Below are 24,803 nucleotides of genomic sequence, written 5' to 3'. Positions count from 1 at the left end.
GGAGTTTTTTTTCTTATTATTTTACACAATGATTATTAGATTGTTTAATTAGATGCATGCATAGTTTTTTCGATTTATATCTAAGAGCTCTCTCTCTCTTTCTCAAGATTACATCCAGAATTGATGGAGGAGAAAACTATTTGGCCAATGCTTATCCAATAAAGTTTAAACACTTTAGGTGCTTTCAATCTAAAAAAGTAAAATAAAAGAAACATTTTATAAAGTTGGCCAATGCTTATCCAATAAAGTTTAAACGCTTTAGGTGCTTTTATGTTGTTTTCTTTTGGGAAAAAAAATTACCTTATATCATACTCATTTTGTACTCCAAGTTTAAACACATAAATGAACATATAAAATGTTTTTGCGACACTTAACTATGTTATTAAGGTATTTATAATAACAAGGAATTGACAAATATTTGTTACTTTTTACTTATTAACAATTGCTGGGATTTTACTTTTCACTCGAAAATTGGATTTCTATACTCTTTTTGTTTATAGTGCCAACTTTTATTTTAAGTGTTTGAGGTATGTATTATACTCATTTTATACATCAAGTATAAACATATAGATGGACATATAAAATGTTTTTGCAGATACTTAACTAAGTCATTCAGGTATTTATAAGAACAAGGAGTTAACAAATATTTATTACTCTTTACTTACTAATAATTGTTGGGACTTTATTTCGCACTCAAAACTTGAATTTTTATACTCCTTTTGTTTATAGTGTTAACTTTTATTTCAAATTGTTTAAATAATGTCTTTGTTAGATTAATGTTCTTTTATATATTATAATTTGATTTTTATATTAAATTCAAGATTGAGTAAGCAAGGTTTTTACATCTTATTTATTTATTATTTGAAAGCTAAATTATATATCTTTTAATGCTACTAGTTATTGATTTTTATTAATTGCATATTTATAAAGCATTTTGCTTTTCATGTAATTATTTTACAATTAAAAGTAGTGTATTTTTAAAAATAACTCGTGGCAACGACACGATTAACCTATCTAATTGTAAACTAAACAGAACTAAAGCGTGCCTAACTTCATCAACACTAATCATAAAAAGTTTAACATCATCATGCTTCACTACTGGTAAGGAAACCCATTTGTTATATATTGTATGAACGTGCTATATTTATAGCTTACCAAAGTTAACAAGTCATCATATGGCGAGATATCAAGGGACAAAAAAATATGCTGGATGGTTCCTGTCACCAAACTTTCGATCATCAAACATGTATTTGATATTTGTTATTCATGGCTTGGTAGGAGAACTTTTAGAAGATATCAACTATGATCAAAACATGTTTGTCCTTTTTAATACAATTTCTGAAGTTGTTTTGACATCACATGATTTGGATACTACTAGATATATTACCCATGTTACGCTGCGGGGCATTATTTTTCAATGTGCATTGAAATAAATTAAAGTTATGTTTTATTGAGGGTAAATAAAAGCAAGCATAGAATGAAACTTCATTATCTATCATTTGACCAACAAAGCCCAAAATTGTCATTTGCGATGCGAGAAAGAAACCCTACAGCTTCCTTAAGATTTGAGAAGTTGGCACACAAAAGATTGATAGAAGAAAACAGCTTTTGCAACAGTCCATCCAAAAACTCAAAACTCTAAAACCTCCATTGTGTGAAAAAAAAAATTGCAAACTATTCTGCAACAGAGAAAGGTAAGATCATAACAAAAGTGTTTATTAAGAAACAGTGTATAGTTACACACGACACTACCAAAACACTGAAAAGGTTGGATGATCAATGATCCTACAACAAAGAAATCACATCAGCATTTTTTCATTTACACAAACAATTTGAGCACAAAGGAGCAAACTTTAATATAGTGAAATATAGTAAGAAAAAAGTAAATTGAGAGGATAAACATCCAAATCAAGTGTATGTCAATGGAGAAAAAAACATAACCAACACCCCCTAATAAGCCATAAGGAAAGGTAGAAGGCGTGGGAAAAAAAGGCAGTATACAATGGTTGAAACTCAACTATTAAATTTTCTATTCACAGTAAAACTTAAAGTATGTAAAGATAATCAAACATGCATGAAAAGGCTGTTCCATCTTCTCTATCACCTGAATGACAAACTAAAAGAACATGAAAGATTTAAGTATTAGCAAACATAGTAAAAAAAAACCACAAAAAAAACTTATGACAGTCAAGAATCCAACACAACAACCAACATCCCAAGACATGAGCATGAATAGATGTAAAAAAGATGGAAAGCTTGCATAAATGATAAGGAAAATAGATGTTGCAGATGTGGCAACATTCCAAAAGTCTCAATCAAACCTCAAGCAAGCCTAACGTCATCCTAGCAGAACACAAAATGTTTCATAATTATTGTAACTAAAATACATACCGAAAAAAATAGCAATGCACAAAAGGATAGAGAGGTTGCCATCTATAAAAATCTAGAAAAGAATTGAAGCGACTTAAAGATAGTCACACTGAAAAAAATAGCCATCCATAAACGGATAGAGAGGTCGCCATCTATAAAAATCCAAAAAAAATTGAAGTAACTTAAAGATAGCAAGATCAATCTAAAAAAAGGGGTTGTAATAGAAAGTAGGGAAAAATAGGAAAACCAAATTAATAGATAAAGAGAAAAGAATTGAAGCAACTTAAAGATAGCCATATTGGAAAAAATAGCCATCCATAAAGGATAGAAAGATCGCCATCTACAAAAATCCAGAAAAGAATTGAAGTAACTTCAAGATAACAAGATCAATCTAAAAAAGGGGATTGTAATAAAAAGTAGAGAAAAATAGAAAAACCAAATTAATAGACAGAGAGAATGGCTGAGAAGTTTAGAAACAATATTGCAAGCAAAATATGAACATAAAAAAAGAAATAAGAAAATTAAGAATCATAATTTTTTTTAAAAAGAAATAAGAAAATTAAGAATCATAAATTAAAAAAAAAAACTAGGAAAATAACAAAAGGAAATAAAAGATTAAGGTAGGAAAGTAATTGCTTGAACATATCTTGACTAAAGGTAGTGAAAGCAACCAAAAAGACCTATTACATGTCCCTTAACTGAGCTGTGGACACTGTTAAAACATGGAAAATGACACAAAAAATATGCAAAGCCATAAAGCTGTAATATAGCATAGGTTGTAGATATGTTGGAATGAGGAAACAATATATGCTAAAATGAGAGAAAAGAAACAACCCAAAGAATGAAAAGGAGGCTTACAAACCTGTTGCTAGTAAAGAATAATGAAACTGTAATTTGAAGAAATAGTTTCATAAAAGAAAAGGGTTTTTGGCTAAAAACAGACTACCTAATAGAGTCCAAAAAAAAAAGAATCAAAGTGCGATGCATAAATGAATATTATTAGCAAAGAAGAAAATCCAATAGCTTGATAAAACCATCATGAAATCAAACAAATTTTGAACCAAAAGATACAGTAGAAAAGCTTCTTAAAGAACAGAAAAAGAAGGGGAAAACAAAGCAAAGGATTTCAATTCAACAGAGCAGAAAAATCTCTAAAGACATATAGAATACAAAAGACAAATAAGCAAAGAGACAACAACAGAATTCCTTCAACAATTTGGCTTGTACACGCATTAAAAAATAATAATAAAGGTGCTTTTAAGTTGTCTATCTATAGAAATACAATCTAATAAGTTAGACTTGTAGGAATTCTAGCATTGCTAATCAATTATACCATGCATTATTAAAGTCTTTATTTTGACAGGGCAATTAGCTCCCATTCAATATGCTTAACCAATCACTTATTCCTATATGATGATAGGATTTAAATAAAGATTTTTTTGCCAATACATTTATGCTATAATTTTAGCTTGAAAATGAAAATGAAAATTAGAGGTAGATAACAAAACGTTGAACCAGGAGTAACATATGAATAACATCTGACTAAGAAATTTGAAATCATGATATAAGATACTTATTTGTAAGAATGGAAAAGAAAGATAGTAAGCAATTTAGGGTTTGAAAAAAAAATATCACATTTTATCCCAAATTTGCTTCATTAAGATTACATGAGTTAAAAGCTCAAATCAAGACCCAAGCAACATTGCCATCCATTAATAAAGTCATACGTGAAGCATCATGCTGGAAGGTGACCAGTGATTTCACATGATTAGCCCAATAATGTATCACGTAAAAGCAAAGGGAATAACAGAAGAAATATATGAATGAAATAAAGAATAACTAACTTCAATGATTATGCTTTTGAATAAATTTGATACCAGCAAATGCTAATTGGCCAAAGAAAAGAAATCCAGGATCATTACACCTGAGGAAAGATAAAGCTACACTTATTAAAAACTCATAATACAATTAATAACTACTTGTTCAATCACATATATATGCTAAAGAAATTGAGAAAATATTATAACTTTCTCCAATGGAGCCTTGTTAACACTAAAAAAGTCTTATTGAAGCACCACTCTCTAATTATATTAGAGTATCTTTGTCAATAGACTAATCACTCTCTCAACTGGCCTCCTGTAATGCTTTTAGCTTCTATATAATATCATGAGATAAGTCCAGGCCATCATAATTTGACACGGTAAAAACAAAAACTTGATTTTATAATTTTATAATTGTAAGTACACCACAAACCTTTTTAAATCCCCCTAAAAGGGATTCCTTTCCAATATAACCATTTCTATAACCAAAAACACAATGCAACAATCCATTATATAGTGCAACAATTCTAAATATATCTATAAAATCAAGACAAATTATCCAATTAAATATTAAAATAAAAAGGTTTATAATTTTTTACAGGCAAAAAATAATAAAAAAAGGATTTTTACATACCATAAGAGATATTAATTCCTTCTTCAACCTACCAAAAAACCAACAATCAAACTAAACCCATTAAAATCATTTCAGTGCCAAAAAAAAACAACCATCAAGAAACAACATATAACTAAGACGGATGACCCAATTAAATATTAAAATTACAAAGTTTTTAATTTCTGACATGACATAAAAGGATTTTGCATACAATAAAAGATATTAATTACTTCTTCAACATGAAAAAAAAATCAAAACAAACCCATTAATAAGATTATTTAATTGCAAGAAAAAAAAAACTAAGAAACAACATGTAGAAAATTTATATTAATTCAAAGAGACCCTGAATAAGAAAATCAAAATTAACAAACAATTTTTTTTCAAGATTTCTCATGAATCGAACAAAAAATTCAATGGGTCTAATGGATGGAGTTTTGGGGCTATGCAACAACCATGGTAGACCTTGCAACACTCAACAATTTGAAAATAAACAGAGGCCCTAAACCCCTGCAACATCCACGCTTGATCTTGCAATACCCAACAATATTAAAAAATTAGAGGCCTCAAATCCTGCAACACTCAATAATCTAAAAAACTTAAAGCCTAACCCAGAACCCCAGTCAAAACCCATCTAAACTCGCCAGCTCAACTTATGCAGACACTCTTTCTCATGGGAAGAACCATCGGTGCACAAAGATGTTGAAGCCGCACACAGACCCACCAAAACACCCACAATTGAGCTGCACAACAAAGAAACCCTCACCCTGCGCCAACAAAGGAACACTTATGCAGATCACTAGGCAGCATCATATCGCACTAGAAGACCACCGAGAAGCAAAACAAAACATTGATAGTTCTGGGTAGGGAGATGGAATGGCTGCATGGTGGTGTTTGCAAGGTGGATCTGGAATTGTGAACGTGTTCTTTGGCTTGTTTGTGAGGCGTTCTCTGGTGCGATTGAGCCAGAAAAAAGATAGAGATGGGAAAGATGTAACCTATCAAAAAAAGATAGGAAGATATATGTTAGCGAGGCTGCCACATACCCAACAAAACAAATGAAAAAACAGCAAAAAAAACTGGCCAAAACTTATCGTGAGAACGAATTAAAAATTTAAACAGTAATTCAAAGTGATTTTAAACATAATCTACAGTAATTCACTGAGCAGTTTTAGTTTTTTTTTAATTGGTTCTCCAATAACTCTTGGTTTGGTCATCTTCAAATACTTCACTCTGGTTCTAGTCATCGTGATTCTGGAAATGAAGGAGTGCTGCCAATTGTGCTAGCTGCTTCCTGCCAAGATTGATACGAGTTCCATGGAGATGAAATGTTTGGTTATTGAAAAGCCTTCCTCTTTAAAAATGCATACAAGTTGATGTTTTTTTGCTTCATTAGCTGCCTCAGCCTCTGCAAGTAGGAGGTTAGTTTCTTCAATGTCCCCCCGGCTCTAAAGCAGCAAATCTTTCAGCTGTGGCAGCACCAGCAATTAAAAGCAGCCTTCGGAATCTAGTCATTGCAGCCTCCTTTTCCTTGGATAGTATCAGTCCCTCGGTAGTTTGCAATCTGTTAACAGTGTCTTTAATATCTTCCTCAAGCTTTTGAAGCTCTAATGTGGCCTTTTCCAAGTCAATCTGCAAACAATTTCAACACTCAATGACTTTGTCTCAGCAGCTATTCGTACAGCTTCCTTGAAGTTTCTCGCTTCAGCAGCAACTTTCTTTTCTGTCTCTAGCTCTTGGATTCGTTTATCTATAAATAAAATTCTCTGCTTGAATGATGCTAAATTTTGCTGGATGCTAGAATAGAAGGGGTCTCCAAACTAGTTTACGCCACTGAATTTTAATACCCTTTTCCCACGAGAACTCCGTGGTGCTACTGGAAAAGCAAACCCCATCTGGGGTGAACCTCCAAATAAACTGATCCTCAGCTTCAGAAGGAACTATTAAACTGTAAGCGCACTGGACCTCATCCATATCCTCTGGCCTTGCATTAGGCCAACACCAAGCACTATGACGGATAGCATCAGCTACTTAAGCATCAGCAGAGAGCCCAGACTTATAGCAATTCTGGAGCCGTGTGTCTTAATTAAAGGGCCATTAGACAGCCAGCAGTCCCACCACAAGTGAGTATTTTTGCCATTACCATTAACCACCTCAATCAATAGATTCAATACCCAAGCAACGCTTCTTAGCTTGAGAAGTTTTCTCCACTTCCAAGAAAAATTTGTAGGAAATTTCAAGCTCCAAATATTGCTACCCTTTATCTATAAGCATAAAGATCCAGATTTCAGAAACAAACACCAAATATTCCTTAAAATCACAGCAACATTCCACTCTTTATGCTTTTTTAAACCTAAACCACCTACTTGCTTAGGAAGAGTAATCATATTCCAAGCAACTTGCCTCACAAGCAGAGCCTTCCTTACCTTTCCACAAAAAAGCATTACATTTCTGTCAATGGCTTTAACCACCTGATTGGGCAGAAACAAAAAAGGAGCTTCAAAACTTTGAATACTGAAAATAACTGAGGAAATAAGCTGCAATATTCCAGCGAATGATAAAAGCTTGGATGCCCAATGTTGCATTCTAGCAGAAATCTTCTGCAATCAGAAAATCTTAGCTTGCCCGTAACAAGAGAAATACCAGGTACCTTACTGGAAGCTTGCCAACTTGAACCCCAAAGAGACTTGAAGATGATTGACAATAGAGCAGGAGATGCCAGCACAGAAAATCTCAATCATGAGTTGCATCTAAGGCCACATATTAATATGACACTAGACGGGATATTATTATTATTAAATATTTAATTTATTTTTAATGTTTATATAATATTAGATTAATGAATTAAATATTTGATTTATAAATATACATTAAAGATAAAGTTCACACAACAAAAATATTTTATAAAAAGAATTATAAAATTTTTATTATATCAAAATATTATTTCAAAAATATTCATGGTCGATGCTTTTTTAAATTTTAAACTTTTATTGGAGTTGCAAAAACTGATATAAAATATACCTAAAACTAAAATATAAGTGTTTGTTATAAGACACTACTAAGTTATTTTATGTAGAAAGTATTATATTTTGATCTTATTATATGTTATCTTGATAAAGATAACAAATTGACAGATATTGAATATAATATAAATTATATGAAGGTATTTGAGTGATTAAAAGAGAATTCATCATCTTAAGTTAATTAAAAAATATATTTTACATGTTTTTAAATAGTATTGATTGTTAAATCCTTGCATAAAGTGAAATGAAATTTGATGGAATGAGATTTGAAAAAGAGTTCAAAATCTTTTTCAAATGATCAATGACTATAATATTACAAATAAATATGATCTGACATGACAAACACATTTCATACCAAAATATCTAAATCAAAATATTATTAATGAATGAATAATAATTATACTAAAAAATCAGTCACTGAGATGTCTAGCTAAACCACTTATAAGTTTTCTAATATTTGAGAATCATGACATATTACTAGATGGTATACATGATTTTAAGATATAAATCAATCAATTATTGAATTAATAATAAATTAAATTATTTGATTTATTTAGAATCATTATAGATATTTGGGTTAACATATTAGAAATTTAATGTATCATACGCATTAAGACTCATTAGTCATAAATTAAATCAAGATAATTAATTAAGTGTGGTTTGATTAAAAATGATTTTAGAAATTAAACACTATAATGTATTTAATTCAAAGATTACAATTTTAATACTAGAATAATCAATGAAGGACTTGATTGATTAAATTTCTAAAATTATCTTTAAATAATATATATGGATATTATTTAAAGGGCAAATAGTTATTTTATCATTTATAGGAATTTAAGGATTCTCTATGAATATAAAGTTATATTTTTTTATTGATGGTTTGTGTGGATTACTATTGGAAACCAAATAATTGCGCAGCTGGTAGTTTACGAAAACCTAGTTTTTAAAGAATTCAAATCTTATTCAATAATCAATAATTATAATGTTATAAACAAATATGATTTGACATGACATATACACTTTATTTTAAAATATCTAAATTGAAATATTATTGATGAATATATAATAACTATACTAAAAACAGATCACTGAAATGTTAAGTCAAACTACCTATAACTTTTCTAATATTTGAGAGATTATGACACGTTACTAGACAGTGCACTTGATCTTAAAATATAAATTAATAAATTAATAAATTAATAATAAATTAATTTATTTGATTTATTTAATTCTATTTATTTAGAATTATAATTTATATTTGTGCTAATATATTTGTAACCTAATATGTCACATACATTAAGAACTATTAGTTAAAAATTAAACTGAGATAATTAATCAAGTGTGAATTGATTGAAAATGTTTTAGAAATTAAACATTAAAATATATTTAATTTAGAGATTATAATTATAATCCTAGAATATTTGATTGATTGTATTTTTAAAATTATTCTTAAATAATATATATGGATATTATTTAAAGGGAAAATAGATATTTTGTAATTTATAAAGTTTTTAAAATTCCATATAAATATAAAGTTACGCCTTTTATTTTTTAAAAATTTGTTTATTTGACACAAAAATTATGTAAATCGCATAATAAAGTGTTAATATTTTAAGTATAACAATTTTTTTTTCTAAATTGAAATTTAAAAGATTTTTTATTAGTACTTAACGTGGATTATCATTGAAGGTTTGGTAATTAGAGAACTTGTGATTTGTAATAATCTAATTTTTTTAAAATTATTTAAAAGCCAGAAAAAATCAGATTTTCAAATAATAAACCCTTAAATAACTCTAAATTTATATAACATAATATTAGGAATTTCTAAATATTATTTTAAATTTATTATTTTGATTGCGTGTATGAATTTTCAGAGCAATAAGAAATCCTGCAAGCTACAGAAGTAACACTGCTGATTGAACTTTGGAGTGCCATTAGTGAAGATCATCTGCAAAACATAGATGAGAGAGGGCAATCTTCTTGCAAATTGAAATTTAAAAGATTTTTTATTAGTATTTTTTTCACAAAAATTGAAATTTTTTTCTCTAGGATGGAAACCAATCTCCCCGTCAGCCACTGTTGAGTCTAGAACACTAAAGAGAACCTCCATGGAAATAAGAAAAAGATAGGGAGAGAGAGGATCATATTGCCTCAACCCTCTTTCCCCTTTAAAATAACCGCACAGACCTCCATTAACTGCAATCAAGAAATTTGAGGTTGTAATGCAGGCCTTGATTCAATTAATGAATTGAGAAGGAAAATTCATTGCAGCCAGCACATTCAACATGAAATTCCAGTGAACATCAAAGGCCTTCATTGAGTCAATTTTCAAAGTGCAGGGAGAGAGATTTTGTCTGTCATAGCCTCTAACCTCTTCTTGAGCAAGAATGATATTATCACCTATCCTTCTACCGTGCACAAAAGCTGATTGATTTGGACTAATAAGGCTAGGCAGAACATGTCTTGCTCTATTAGCCAGGATTTTGAGATGCATTTGTACAGAATAAAGCAGCAGGAGATGGGCCTAAAATCTAAAGCTTTGCTAGCATTTCGGACTTTAGGAACCAAGGTGCTAGAAGTAGAATTAATTACTTTCAGAATCTTTCCGTTCTGGAAGAAATGAAGCACAGCCTCAGTGACATCAACTCCCATAATTCCACAAGATTTCTTATAAAAGTCTGCAGAAACTCCATCTGGATCGGAAGCTTTGCTACCATTATATGAGAACATCATTCTCTTAGTGTCTTCATGAGTAACTTCAGCTAACAAAGAATGATGTTGATCCGAAGAAAGTTTTCTCCTAAACAGAGACACTGCAACTTCTCAATGCTGACGCCAGTAACATTAGCATTACCAAATAGGTTAGAGTACAAGTCAACAAGCTCTTTCTTAATTTCATCAGAAGTAGTCAGTCGAACACCACCTGCATTATAAAGCACAGAGATGGTGTTTTTGACTTGCGAGCTGTGGAAAAAAGCTCTTTCTGATCTCTTTCTTGTACCCACAAGATTCTGGGTTTTTGCTTATAGGAAGACTCCCTAGCATTATTTAATCAATAAGCAAGCCAGATAAACGCTTCTACTCATTAACAAGAATATTAGAGGGATTTTCCGGTAGCCTAGCTTGAAAATCATATAATTCTTGCCTTACCTTTTGAGCTTTTCCAGAAATATCTCCATGAAGAATTAAGGTGCACAAGAGCTTGCAGTTTTTTTTCAAAACTTAAACGAAGTAACTCCAACAATATCCAAGTCCTAATACCTCCTTGACTTCGTTAGACCGGTAATCCCACTGCCCAATACATGCAACTTCCTGATCTCATTTCCAACATCTGCTCCACTACCACTCACCATACAATCCTCCTCCGCTTGGAAATACTTCACCTTATTGTCAACATTGTCATTGATGACCAGTACATGTATAAATACTTGTTTGTGCGCGTGTATATTCATTTTCCCATTCTTTTACATGTAATTTTTTGTTTGGATATTAAGTTTTTAGCAGTTTTCGTTTCTTTTCTTTCTAGATCTGCTTCATTCATACATATACTCATCATCCAATTTAAAATACTTATTACTTAGAAATATATTAAAATAATATTTTTTATTTTTTAAAAATTATTTTTAAAACTACCATATCAATCTAAAAATATTATAGAAGTATATTGCGCATTCACTCGACAACCAACGAGAAACAGCTGAGCATGGAGAAGAACGAAAGGCAAGCCAGCAAAAAGTATCAAAAGAAACCAGGATGCCAGATCAGAAAAACAAAAATAAAAAACGGAAAGCAGTGAAGAAAACCAACGATAAGAATGAGCTCCAAATACAACCATAGCAAGTGTGACGCCGGTTTTAACCGCCAAAATCGCAGTCATGATGGTTCAGGTTCTGGCAAAGAACCTGACGCCAATTTCGACAAAAACATAAATGGTTTATATTGGAAAACATAATTCTATTAGCTTACTAAGAGCATTTTTTCCTTCCAATATATGAAGTTTACAGTTTCTTTATCATATCACTGTTCCGTTGCTAATCTCTTTCCACGTACAAAAAAATAATAATTTAAAAGATAAGCAATAATTAGTAAAAGAACAAATGGTTTTCGTAAATAGAACACGATTTCTAAGACTCTGTGAGGGTGGTCAACTGACGGAGACCGGTCTTGCAATGCCATAAATGAGGCAAAGATGCCATCCATGCTGAAGCGAAACAAATAAAAATACCTGCATTCCCAGCCAAGTGCAAGCATGCCTACCCCTTAGACACTGAAAGTTCAAGATCCTTCAGAGGCATGCTTTCCACACCCTCCTTCAGAAGTCTGATTTCCTCTTCTGTCAAACTGTTCTTTGTATGGGGAACAGTCTTGGCATTTGAACTCTTTTCAGCCTCCACCGCCCAACTATAAACTACCATACCAACAACTGCAATAACCATCCCCATCATGTTCTTGAAAGTCAGCTCAGAGTCAAAAAGAAGCCACCCCAGTGTGAGAACGCAAATTGTTTTCATGTGACCTAAAACCTGGAAAGAAGTAGCTGAGAACCTTCCAATGCAGAGGTATTGGCTCACATTGCAGAACACAGCAAGGGAGCATGAAAGAATTATAAACAACTGCACAAATTCAAACTTGTTATTAGTTAAAAATGTTGGCAAAAGTTGTTCCAGCATATAAATGATCCAGTGAAGAATGAATGGAAAACAAAAGAAAAAGCGGAGGAGCTTACAATGGCACCAGAAGATATCTTATAGTGTGTAATGAATTTGCCATTAAGGTAGTAATCAATGAATGGACCAAGAATAAGGAGAGAGAGGGCTTGAATTGGCGCTGTTCTACTCAGCAACTCGAAAGACCCAATTGAGTACTTCTTCTGCAAGGAACCGATAGTCTGTTCCACAAAGTAAAACAAAAAGAAATGAAATTTGTTCCACGAACATTATCATGATGAAACACTGTATTATGTGACAACATGCTTTGAGATGATAACAGGGTCTCGTGTGCTGATTGGACTACATTCCATAGTATCGTGCCCTGGAAACAGTTAATTGAAAAGGTTATGACTCTTGCATACTACATTTTTTCTTTCAAAACCTTTTACAAGAAGATTTTTCCATCTTTGTTGAAGCTCGTCCTTGTAGCCCAGAGTGCATTAGAAACAACAGTTAAATTTTAGTTCACAAGAATGCAGCCACTCCTCTCTCTCACTCTATAATAACCGAGGCCAATTCATTGGGTTATTGAGATAGAAAGACATCTACAAATGCTGCATTGACATCTATATGGGAAGAAACCATATCAAATGGTTTGGCTTACCTATTTATTGATCCTTAGAATCCTCGATCTCTATCTTACAGGCTAGCATTATCCACAAATTCATTTTCCCACAAAAAGTCTCGAGGTGCAGGTGGAATCAAAATCATATGCATCTCAAAAAATCAACAAAGTTCAAATGTCACAAAACTGATTATTAATAGAGCACTTCTGTCCTGGGATGGTGTGGGGCTTGCAGGCAGAAAGAAGGAAAGATATAATAAATAAAGGGAAAGGAATGTTTATAAAAAATACTCACAATCTGTTGCAAAGAGGTGGACAAAACAGCTAAACAGGCGCATATAAAACCTTTGGCATTAACCTTGACATCAGTGACAGTGCAAACACCAACACCTATGACGACAACGAGAACAGATAACTTGATTTCCTTGGAGTATTGTTTACTGTGAATGATCCACTCCATTATGCAAACCACTGGGATCATACTGAGCTTAGAAATCTGAACCATGAACCAATTAATTAATTGCACCATTTAGCTGCTATGATGGAAAAGAAAAAATCACTAGTAATGGAAAATGTAGGATGCGAGTCCTATAGCGTTGATTAAAAAAAGAACGCAAGGAAAGTAGATCTGGCAGGTAGGTGTTGGGTTGAGCAATAATAATAATAGAAGCAGCACATACTTGGTAGAATCCGACAGAGTTAAGCATGAGACTCAAGTTCATGCCAGTGATGGAGACATTGGCAACAACGGAGAACCAGAGGAGCTCCCACATAGGGACGTGCTTTGATACAGAGAGACCAGTAGCATTTGAAACGAGGCCGACAAGAGCCGTTACAGCAAAGTGGAAGCCGGTTAGGGTTGTGGCTGCAAAATAATAGATTCAACGGATCAATTATTAGTAGTATGATATGAATGATTAGATCTAGAGATAGAGTAGAGATAATAACAATACCAAAACTGAAAGCATAACCTCTGGAGGACATGAGCTGCTTATTGGCCATGATAATACCAACGGAACTGATGACGTTCATTGCCCAGGCTCCCACATCCGACACCGCCGACTTCTTGTTCTCGCTCTCCATTATTTTTATAACTTTTTTTTTTAATTTCTAGATTAAGATTTGATATTCTAACAAGCAGATCTCTCAATTACAGAAATCAAATCAAATAATAATAATAACAACTAATATTACAAGAAAGGAAAAAAATAAAAAGGGACACAACAGAGAAAAGAGGAGGCGGATTTTGCTTTTGAAAGGTGAAAAGCAGAGAATCAGCCTCCGCCAAAACGGAACAGAGTATGTAATTAGCAGGAGTGGAGAAGATCCAGCATTGATTCAACAATAACAATTATACTCTAAAAGGAAGGAAAGAAAGGAATGTAGTGGAAGAGGCAGTGAGCAACCGTGCGTTTGTGTTTGTGCTGTGTCCGTTTTAATTTGAGTTGAGATGGGGTGGCTTGCGATTTGGGTGGGGAAGCAAATTGTTCCTTTTCAGTATCGCCATCCCCAGTCGACTCTCCCTCTCCCTCTCCCTCCCTCTATCTATCTATCTACCTATCCGTCCCCATGCTAGGTTGGCTACCCGTTTGTCACCTCTTACTAATCTCAACGCACATGCATTTTGCTTCTATTTTACCTTAAATCCTTTCATAATTACATTTTACTAACACCACAGGCAGAGTAAGGAAATACCCCGTACCCTTCCTCCCCGTTTTATTTTCTTCATTCCTTTTCTGTTTGTTTTTAGATTTCGGGAGTAATTAATACACGATAAAATTTGCCAGCCCAAATCCTTCTTCCAATGCATACAAACAAATCATAGAGGGACATCTTACTATCTCCGAGTGCCAAGCAAGCCATGAGTATTCGTGCTATGTAAATGATTCTTTTTCCATATAAATGGCTAGTTAATAAAAGCATTACTTTAGATTAAATGTTATTAATGTCAGTAAGCAGAGCAGGTGAAGTATTTGGTAATTTTTTATTTTTTAAAATATTTTTTATATTAAAATATATGTTAATAATATTTTTTATTTTTTAAAAATTATTTTTAATATTACCATATCAAAACAATCCAAAACATAAAAAAAAATTTAAATAAACCCCCAAATCCCAGCCCCCCCTCCCAAAAAAATAAAAATAAAAAATCCCGGTGGTTGCATGTCCATTCCCTCCCTCACTTCGTCTTTGGTCTGTTTTTTCTTTCTCCTTTCAAGTTTAGCTCTTTAATTGATTGTGTAGAAGAAGAAAATTACAGCGAGGCGGGTTGGGGACACCGACACAGCAACTCATTTTCTGTTGCCACACATTTTGTAATCTCTGCACATGGATTGAAGGATTTGATCTGTTTTTATGTTGCAATCATGAATGGAGCCAATCTATCAAGCATCGTGTGCATATGGTAGCTAGCAAAGCCAAGGCCGAGCACTTGCTGTACAGTTATTGCTCTGTCAATGGAGAGGAGAACACCATTAGAGGCCAATCAATAGCAACATTTATCCTAAGACTACAGGTTAAATTCAGAATTCTTCGGATTAGATATTTATAAAAATATTAAATTTAAAATATATAAAATTAGTTAGATATTTAAATAAATATTAAATTCAGGATTTTTAGAATTAATTAACACAAGCTGATTTAGAAAAAAAAAAAGTAACAACATTTGGTTGTACAAAATATTAAATATTATATTCGATACATTTATTTTTTCTAATTTATTTAAAACTTTTATAGCAAACATTTTTTAATTTTTATAGTATTTATGTAATTTACTTCATCAAGCAAACCCCCCTCTTACTTTGTCAAGATGATATATAAATTCTAAACCCTAAATTCTAAACTGATATTTTAACAAAATAGAACTTTTAACAAAATAAAACTTATTCTTTTTTTCGGCATCTACATTCAGCCTTTTATATGCATACGTTATTCTCACAGTGCCTTATTTGCCCACTGCATTTACAAGATATTCAATGAGCCCAGAAAATTGACTCCAACGCCTTGGGATATATAAATAAAAAACAAAAGTAACCCCAAATTTAAAAGCTGCAACCAGAGTACTCTTCATTCTTTAAAGGGTGCCATCCACTCTTTCAAGGGTGACACAACTTCTTCCCAGCACCGTACACAAATGTTAGGTAGCTTCAAAGGCAAACATACCAATCCTGCTTGTTTTATCTACTAGAGTAGCAACAATACATCAATCACCAAGTAATACATACACTAAGCAAAAATCTGATCTTGAATGTACATCTGTGAAAGCATATAACAAACAGAGACATGAGAACTACAGAATAATACAGCACAAGCCAGCCATCTAGAGAAAATATAAAGAAACACAATCGCCTTCTACAACCACCTCTCCTTTTCTCGTTGTGTATTAATATTTTTCTTCCATAAGTACATAAATATATAAATCACACGGTGCCAGCTAAAAATGGCGAGTTGGGCTTCTCCATGAATACTCAACAAATGAAAATTCACACCTTTCCCAGATGCCACAACATTGCTATACAAGCTTCTCACACATGGGATCATCATTTTCCACCATCAGTTGCTGCCTGTTGAAGAATGTCTCTGTGCACCAGGAGGTGCCATTGGCCTCGGGAAGTTGTAGTTAAACTGAGCACCATTAAATTGCGGGGCTTCCACATAGGGGCTCTAAGATGTCCAATAAATTCACAGGCAACAAAAGAAAAACAAAAGAAGAAAAGGAAAAGGAAATCAGTAACATGAACGAGAGAAATTGTAAATTATATTAGATGAACAAGAGTGCTTTTACTCTCTCAATCTCCCATCCTCCCTTCCATTATTCTACCATGTAAAAAAGTCAGGGACTGTTCAGGCATTCATCGGAGATACATTAAACATAAAAATCCAACACATCAATAACTACCCTTTTTTTACACTTTGGTTAGGCAATAATTAAACCTTAAACATTCCAAATTAAAACCTAATCACTCTAGATGGCTATATGTGGGCGGGAGGGTTTGTCATGTACATGTGTGTCTATGAAAAGTGAAAATTGTTATTTCTATTTAATATTTTCTAATTTAGTTCATTTTTTGGTTAAAAGTCAATCCATTGCTCAGTAAAAGTCATGCCAAATAAGCTATGCAAAAATTGTCACCTGAACACAACCCAACACAGCTTAGGGAGTGTTTGGGAACTTGGTGCAAACCACATTCCCAAAAATTTTGAATTTTGTTTTTACTTAAAATGATTTTTTTTTAATGTTTTCAGATTGTTTTGATATACTAATGTCAAAAATGATTTTTAAAAAATAACAAAACTTCATTTTGATGCATTCCTAAGCGAAAAACACTTCAAACCGTCACTGCTACCACAATTTCAAACAGGCCCTACTCTCTACCGCAGACAAGTCCCATCACCCCGTCTCAGCGAAGGGAATAAGAATAAAAGTAAAGTCAGTACCATCTTTGTCAATTTTAGTACAACCTTTGGACAAATTAGCTCACATCAGACACCTCCACAACTGTTTTACCAAAACGTGTTTGGTTCTATAAACCGGTTTCCAATTAACACTCAAAAATCTTCCCCTAGTTTGTTCTTAGAAGCACTATTAATTGTAAGAACCTTTTCTTATTCTGGTTGTTCTACTTCTGCACACACACAACACAGCATGAAGAAAGCCAAAGCTACCTTCACTTTACTTCAGCAATTCAGTACTATGAAAATGTTTATGCATGAAAGGGCCCTGTCTACACAATCATGTCCTACACCAGATTTTGTAACCTTGCCTAACTTTTCCTGAACTGTCCCACAAACTGAAATTTGAAAGTGATAAAATCACTAGTTGAAATTCCTTGAAGCTGAAAAGAACAGGAGATCCAGAAGTTGAAAGGAACCAAGCCCCTATGTGTGATCAGCCGGAGATTAGAAAAATACCTGTGATGCCAATGTGCTATAAGATGCCTCTTCAGGACTTTTAGATTTTGGTGAAGTACTAGGAGAACAGGCATCAAAACTTGGTTCTCTTCCATTCAGTTTATGCAGAGAACCACCTAGCACAGGTTCACCCTCACCTCCATCGACAGATTTCATGCTCTATATTCACAAGTCTTAGATGCTTGAGGAAATAATTATTTTTATTAGAGAAAGCGCAAATAACCATTGTGAAAGTAATACCTGGAAGATTTTACCAAGAGTTTTCAAACCCTTGGCTCGTGCACGAAGCTCTTCTTTCTTGACACTGTTGTCTTGAAGAACCTAAAATAAACCATCAATAGATTACCACCAAACAAATTGAACCTATTATGCAACTAAGTTTTAGCCAACAACCATTAATATCTATGGACTAGCAAAACAACCATCTGACAAACACGGGAAAGAGTGGCCTCAATATCAGCTACATTAAGCTTCCACAGTGAATCAGTCATCAACTTCTTGTGGGATTGCATGTATGCTTCAAGCTCTTCTTCAGTATAGTTCCCTTCTGCACTGAGCTGCTTTTTTATGTCCTCTTGTAACTGGATAAGGGCAATGGCACCTGGCAAAACCAGCCACAAAAGAAACAAAAAAGGAAACTTTTTTATTTATTTTAAAAAAACCCTTAGATAGCCTAGAGAAATATTTCTCATGCAGAAAACCATGTGAACTTTTTTTTATTGACATAAACCACATTGATATATGTAATGCCAAAAGAAGAAAATATGCACACACACAAGCTGGTGTGTGTGAAGAGAGATAAGATGCATGCCCAGCACACTGGAAATATATCAGAATTGGATACCACTTTTGATACCTATAACCGCTCCTAAATAATGGTCCAAGAGCCTGTATGGTTTGACCAAAATGAGGATCAAATGAGCAACTACCCATACGTTGTTACAATCAAAGCCATATATATCTACCAACCTGTGGCTGCGGTTACTTGGGATTTAATAGAGTGGCCTTTGTTTCTAAACCACTCGGCAATGAAGGGCACACCCAGATATATCGCTTTCTTCCCAAGCTCTTTTGCTGCCTGTCTTGCGTAAATGTAACCAATTGTGTTCAACATATCAGCACCATAAGCTGTAAAACATTTAAGAACAAAGAATTAATAAAAGTGTTCAGTATTGTGTCATAAAGAACACAAAAGATAAGAAGGATTGCACAGGGCTATGGTTGAAATTCAACTTGACCAGTCATTGACCAAACTTTGTCTCAGCTAGTATGAGTATGCAAAAAGATAAGAAAGGAAACTTTCATTCTGTTTCATAGGATGAAATAAATTAAGAGCATTAAATTCATATGAATTGTATTGTTTATTACAAATTTGTGTCCTAAATTGTTGTCTTGTGATCTTCTTAAGATGCCTGTTGTGCTTCTGTTTTGTGCATTCCTTAAGGCTATAAGCAGACTCCACAAAACAACTGTTCGGACAGGCCAAATCCCTCAAAAGATTGAAGCCTGGCAAACTTAATCCACTTTGTTCCCTCACCTTTTCAATTATACCCGCTACATAAGAATCAGGAAACAAATGTCCCGTGCATAAACAGCAGAATCAATTTTCATCCCTTCTAGTACAACCATACATTATGTTAAGAATTCCTTGTGGAATCAGAATCTTAATCAATTAAACATCAAATTTTTTACGATTATGTCAACCAGCAAACTCATGCATTGGACACCAATGAGTTCAGAAGCCATAAACCATCACTTGAAAAAAATAAGAAAACCATTGTGAGAGTAAAAATCTCTCCAAGTAAAAATAGGAATGGTGAATTGGCTGTTTCAAGTGTAGATTCTAGATTTAGAAAAGTATTTCAGAGTTTAATTCTCCCGAAATTCAATGTAAAGGAAAAGGGAATGTCAATTGAAATTTAAATAAAACCAGGCAGGCACAGATTACTTCTCTTATTTTATTGCTGTTGTTTTTCATTCATTCTCCTTTAAACAATCATTTCCAGAAATGAAAATTTACCTGCATTTGAGAGCCTAGCTACTTCAGCTTCGGCGTGTTTAATGAACTCCTCTTTGTTGCCTTGTACATATTGATTGAGTCGATCTTTCAGTATTTCTGCAAGCTTTTCTTCCCTCTCCTTCTGAACAACCTGTTGTAAAATAAGTTTTAAAAAAACAACCCTTAATAAAATAGATTTATCAGCAAATATTCAAGTAACAAAACAGAACAAATCTTCAATGCTCAATCCAACTTAGCCAAGCCAGGGTATAGATGCCTGAAATACAAACTCTTAAAGACAAAACTTTGAGAAAGTGCTAGATACAGGTTTTAGTATTCCATGTGAAAATTAATGTCATATCTTATGCCTAAGTATGAAATGCTGCTAGCTGATAAATTAATGTTGGTGTACTTGTGGCATGCAACTGCAAAACTGAAGTGTCCATCCCAGTGCCATTAACATAACTAACTCGAACTTATCTACTTTGTTTTTTTATTATTATATTATTATTTTAAGTGTTATTGTTTAAATGCTTTTGTTTTCCTCATCTGTCATCTTTTTAAGTGTTTTTTGTTTAATTTTTCCTACAATAATGCTAAAAAAATATCTGTATGCAGGGCTTACTCTCATTACAAACAGAACATAACTTTGTTCAGCCTCTGTTAAGGCTATCTATAATACTTTAAAAGCAACTTCTTTATCGCTTAATTGCCAAAAAATGGGTCCATTTGCACTCTGATTTGGTTTGAGATTTGTGATAGTTGCAGCAGAGGTTCTAACACTCTGCCCAAAAGCCCTCAGTTCTGACAGTAATATCAGCAAAGAGATGCAAGAAAAAATTTCTTGTGGATCACAGGGATGGAAACTCACATTCCCTTGCTCCTTTTGTTGTATCATTCACTTCTTGTCACCATTTAAATTCCTCAACAGTAACAACACTCGTTTAAAAAGTAACCAAAAAAAATCAGCACAAAAAAGAACATATTAAAAACAAGAAAAGTTCTAATGAAAAGCCGAAGGTTTGTTTGATGATAAATAATGGTACACTAAGGATCTTACCCTCATTTTCTCTTGCAACTTTTTAGTATCCAATTGTTCCCCCTCTGGGAAAATGTCTAATGAAGCCATTGATGCCATAGCAAGCTGTCCTATGTAGTCCCCGAAAAGCTCACTACCGAACAGCATCGCAAAAATTGCTGCAGGTTCAATGATTGCTTCACTGCAGAGAATGAAGAAGATGAAAACAAATATAAAAGGAATAAATATGAGGAAAGAATTATCAAGCTCTGCATACATAGAAATCCATGAGGGGCCAGGCTCCATCAACCTTAAAACTCATTTATCGACAGATTAAGAATAAGAAACTAACGTTGAGATTCCAGATTTTCCATAAGCATCGTATGCTTGCCGCTGGGCAGGATCACTTAATACTTGGTATGCCTCTCCCAATGTCTGAATCAAAAAGAAAGAAACCTCAATAAGAGATGCCTAAGCTTTCAATAACTGAATACTTATTGTTGTTCCTTCTGATCCTTAACATGTATAGCACCCATTAATCTGACACTGGAAAGCTAACATAGAATTGAAGATAACAATAATAGATAGCTAGAAACTTGTACCCATGTTTTAAAAGTCAGGATAATAGATTACTAATTTTTTTTTTTACCAACAATAGCTAGTAAGCTAGTAATTATAAGTTGATCCTAAAATATGAATAACAAATTATTTTTTAGGCTATCTGATGCAGTTCAAAAGAAGTTCAAGAAAAAGAAAATTTAGAGATGGAATCTCTTCAACCTTAAGGGAAATTTTTTGGGATCCACAAAAACACTTGGCGGTTAACACAGAGCGTTATTTTGGGGGTTTATTTAAGTTTGGTGAACCAATCTATAACCAGAACAGCTGGGTTGGCAGAGTACTGGTACTTTTACACTTAAACGTTCCATCCTAACCAGCAAGGAAAGGTGCATCCTCCCCTTTTTTTCTCTGATACGCCTGTACATAGGAGGCTATAACTGTACTCCACCTCCCTGTTCCTTTCTGTCTTTGCTTACTTTATTCCCTACCTTCTCTGCTCATTCAGACCTGGTGCTCATACTTTATATTCCCGCCTTTTTAATAATATGTCTTATCAGTAATGCAGCAAGTGATGCTAGATAAATAAGCTTGAGTGAGTGTAATGGGAGGGAAAATGCACATATCCAACCCTTGAACACAACATCTGGATTTCACGGAAGAGTTGAAAGACAACCAAATGTGCCTCTCCTGTACAAAGAAGAACATGCAGAAGAGACTAATAGGATGACTCATGAACCACTTCAAGACATATTGATCTGAACTGAGTGCATAAATCTTTTTCAAACATTACTAGTGGGAAGGTAGCATGCGAATATGACTGTGATTGTTAATAACGAATCGCTGTTTAGACAAAAGAAGTCAGAAACACCCACAAAAATGCACCAGTTTTTTCTATTTCCAGTTTCCGCTTTGGGAATCCATATAAAAAAATCACTACATAATTCAGTTAAAAGGAGCAATAACCGATTGTCCTGAATTCTTTAATTAGCTACTAGTTGTTTGATAAAATTAGAAAGGGAAAGAGTTGCCTGAAAATTCTTTGCGGCAAGGGGATCATTAGGGTTTTTATCTGGATGGACCTGCCGAGCCTGCAGAGTAAAATTTAACAAAAACAAAAAACACAGAAATGAATCTTTAGTGAAGAATTATAGAATAGAAAAGTGAGCAATCAGAGCATTGTATGAGTTCATTTAATGAAATCCTTATCATCGTAACGGATCCAGACAGTTGAGCTGGATGGGTATGTGAGAAAAGGAGATCTACTCATTTGAACCGAGAGAGAAAGCAAAAGTGAATTGAAATTGAAATTAGTAATTACCCTGATGTAATAGGCTTTCTTTATCTCAGCCTCGGTGGCCGTGGGGCTGACTCCGAGCACGTCGTAGTATTCTGTTTCTTTTACCATCTTATAATTTCTTCCTTCCAATCTAGATCCCTTTTCCTTTCCCTTTCCCTACTAATCGATGATTACTAGCTAACTAGTTTTAGTTTTGAATCTTATAATCTGATGTTTTTCTCTAATGGACTTTTGCGATACCTTCTCTCCCCTCAGCTCCTTCGTTAGTAATTGTCTGCAGAAGAAGATGATGATGATGATGATGATGATGAATGGTGGTATGGCGTTGCTTTTGCTCCGCCCTCCGTTGAATATGTATATTTTTTTTTTTGGCGTTGACTACTGCCTGTTTTTATCGTTGTCCCTTCTTCTCTTTTGCTTCCTTCCTTGCTTCTTCCGCTTGTACCTTCTTCTTATTCCATTCTAGTTACATTTCAGACTTTCAAATTCAAATTCAAATTCAAATTAATTAAAAAACTAAATGGCTTTGGGGATTTACGGTGGCCCCCTCACAGGATATGGTCCCTTTCCTTTTCTTCCTTCTTTTTTTTGTTAAATTATAATTTTGACCAAATTAATCAAATTATAAGAAAATTTATTAGAGCATGGATTGAAACACGAGGAGCGAAACTAAAAAAAACATGTAGGGAATTAATCCAGTACATTTTGCAAATTATTGTTATTGGATCTCTTTGGTTTCAAAATTAAAGGAAAAAAATTAATTTCCATCTCAGGCTTTATTTTTCTTGTTTTTTAGCTGAGGAAAAATCAAGAACCATATTAATCAAATCATCGAAGTTCAATGTCAAAAATAAAAAAAACTTTCTTTAGACCAATTATAAACATTAAAAAAATTAAAATTGATGTTAAATTACTTCTTTGATTTTGATAATATTCCTGATTTTGGTTTGATTATCAGTTTTAAAATTGTTTCTTGAGTTTTTAAGTGATTGAATTGCTTATAATGTTTTTCTAGGTATTTTAGGAAAAAAATGAATTGCAAATTTAATATTTTAATCTAAAAAAATATCACTTTTTTTTTGCCACTATAATAGTTGAAAATTAGATAATACACACAATGCGTTATTTGATTTTATTTTTTAAAATTATTGAAGTAGATAAAATGTCCCCTATGCGAATGCAAAGAATTTACATCATAAATTTATATTTATATGTAGTTTAGTTTATTTTAAACTTATTAAAGATATTATACATTACAATTTTTAAAAACACAAAAAATAAGTCTAAAAACAACTAAACTATAAGATAATTAAGCTAAAATTATTTTTAGAATTCAAGATGTTTGATTAAAAATCAGAATTGAACTAGAGGTAGATTTAATAAAAATAATATTTAAATTTGTAGTATAAAAATAATTAAAATAAGAATAACCCCCAAGTTTGAGAAAAAAAAGTTTGTTTTTATTTACTCATTTTTTGCCTTTAGTTATAAAATTTTATTTATTTGTCTTAAAATTCATTTTTTACAATTCAACTCCTAAGTTTTAAAAAAGAATGAGAAAGTCATCAAAAAATAAAAAAGACGAAAGAAAATTGTTGATAGACCATGATTCAGTAGCAAAAACATTGGCGTCATTATATTTTTCTTGATGAGAGGAGTTTTATTTACATGTTTCTAGATTTTCATTCACTCTAAAAAATATATGAACTTATAATATTTGTTATTCAATTCAATTTTGGTTTTTTCCACATACTCAAAGGTGTTTTGAGGATGAAAATGGATTTATTGAGATATTGAGATTGTTTATTTTGTATTTTTTTGAATAATGGTTTAAAAACAAGTTTTTTTTTTATCTAAAAGGTTTGACCTTGACTTTTCAATAAATAAAACCTCTATTAGTAGACAACACATTTATTA

General features: G+C 32.8%; 3 protein-coding genes and 2 long non-coding RNA genes across 5 annotated transcripts; 1 reads left to right on the top strand and 4 right to left on the bottom strand.

Annotated features, from left to right (window-relative positions):
- Positions 1-1,461: 1,461 nt before the first annotated feature.
- On the bottom strand, positions 1,462-7,518 carry LOC105137163 (uncharacterized). The gene is made up of 6 exons (XR_844501.1): positions 7,451-7,518; positions 7,227-7,271; positions 5,445-7,064; positions 5,015-5,042; positions 4,006-4,852; positions 1,462-1,785 (listed from the first exon to the last, which is right to left on the bottom strand). It is a non-coding gene; the product is annotated as an uncharacterized LOC105137163 (long non-coding RNA).
- LOC105137162 (uncharacterized) lies at positions 4,051-4,933 on the top strand. Its single transcript, XR_844500.1, has 2 exons — positions 4,051-4,134; positions 4,825-4,933. It is a non-coding gene; the product is annotated as an uncharacterized LOC105137162 (long non-coding RNA).
- Positions 7,519-10,226: 2,708 nt separating the features above from the next.
- On the bottom strand, positions 10,227-11,278 carry LOC105137285 (uncharacterized). Its single transcript, XM_011042985.1, has 4 exons — positions 11,088-11,278; positions 10,977-10,984; positions 10,641-10,749; positions 10,227-10,536 (listed from the first exon to the last, which is right to left on the bottom strand). The coding sequence occupies exons 1-4, from the start codon at positions 11,276-11,278 to the stop codon at positions 10,227-10,229; spliced, it is 618 nt and encodes a 205-aa protein (XP_011041287.1).
- A 485-nt stretch (positions 11,279-11,763) lies between these two features.
- LOC105137161 (UDP-galactose transporter 2) lies at positions 11,764-14,734 on the bottom strand. The gene is made up of 5 exons (XM_011042790.1): positions 14,054-14,734; positions 13,781-13,965; positions 13,396-13,596; positions 12,553-12,714; positions 11,764-12,439 (listed from the first exon to the last, which is right to left on the bottom strand). The coding sequence occupies exons 1-5, from the start codon at positions 14,181-14,183 to the stop codon at positions 12,080-12,082; spliced, it is 1,038 nt and encodes a 345-aa protein (XP_011041092.1). The 5' UTR covers positions 14,184-14,734; the 3' UTR covers positions 11,764-12,079.
- Positions 14,735-16,241: 1,507 nt separating this feature from the next.
- LOC105137160 (chaperone protein dnaJ 10-like) lies at positions 16,242-23,295 on the bottom strand. Its single transcript, XM_011042789.1, has 10 exons — positions 22,908-23,295; positions 22,618-22,677; positions 21,381-21,463; positions 21,071-21,230; positions 20,032-20,161; positions 18,981-19,139; positions 18,434-18,612; positions 18,252-18,332; positions 18,012-18,170; positions 16,242-16,763 (listed from the first exon to the last, which is right to left on the bottom strand). The coding sequence occupies exons 1-10, from the start codon at positions 22,992-22,994 to the stop codon at positions 16,653-16,655; spliced, it is 1,209 nt and encodes a 402-aa protein (XP_011041091.1). The 5' UTR covers positions 22,995-23,295; the 3' UTR covers positions 16,242-16,652.
- Between the last annotated feature and the right edge of the window lie 1,508 nt (positions 23,296-24,803).

The sequence above is a fragment of the Populus euphratica genome, unplaced genomic scaffold (genome assembly GCF_000495115.2).
Source record: "Populus euphratica unplaced genomic scaffold, PopEup_1.0 scaffold65.1, whole genome shotgun sequence".
Classification (NCBI taxonomy): domain Eukaryota; kingdom Viridiplantae; phylum Streptophyta; class Magnoliopsida; order Malpighiales; family Salicaceae; genus Populus; species Populus euphratica.
The sequence above is the reverse complement of the archived record's forward strand: the minus strand, read 5'-3'. Positions and strand labels throughout refer to the sequence as shown.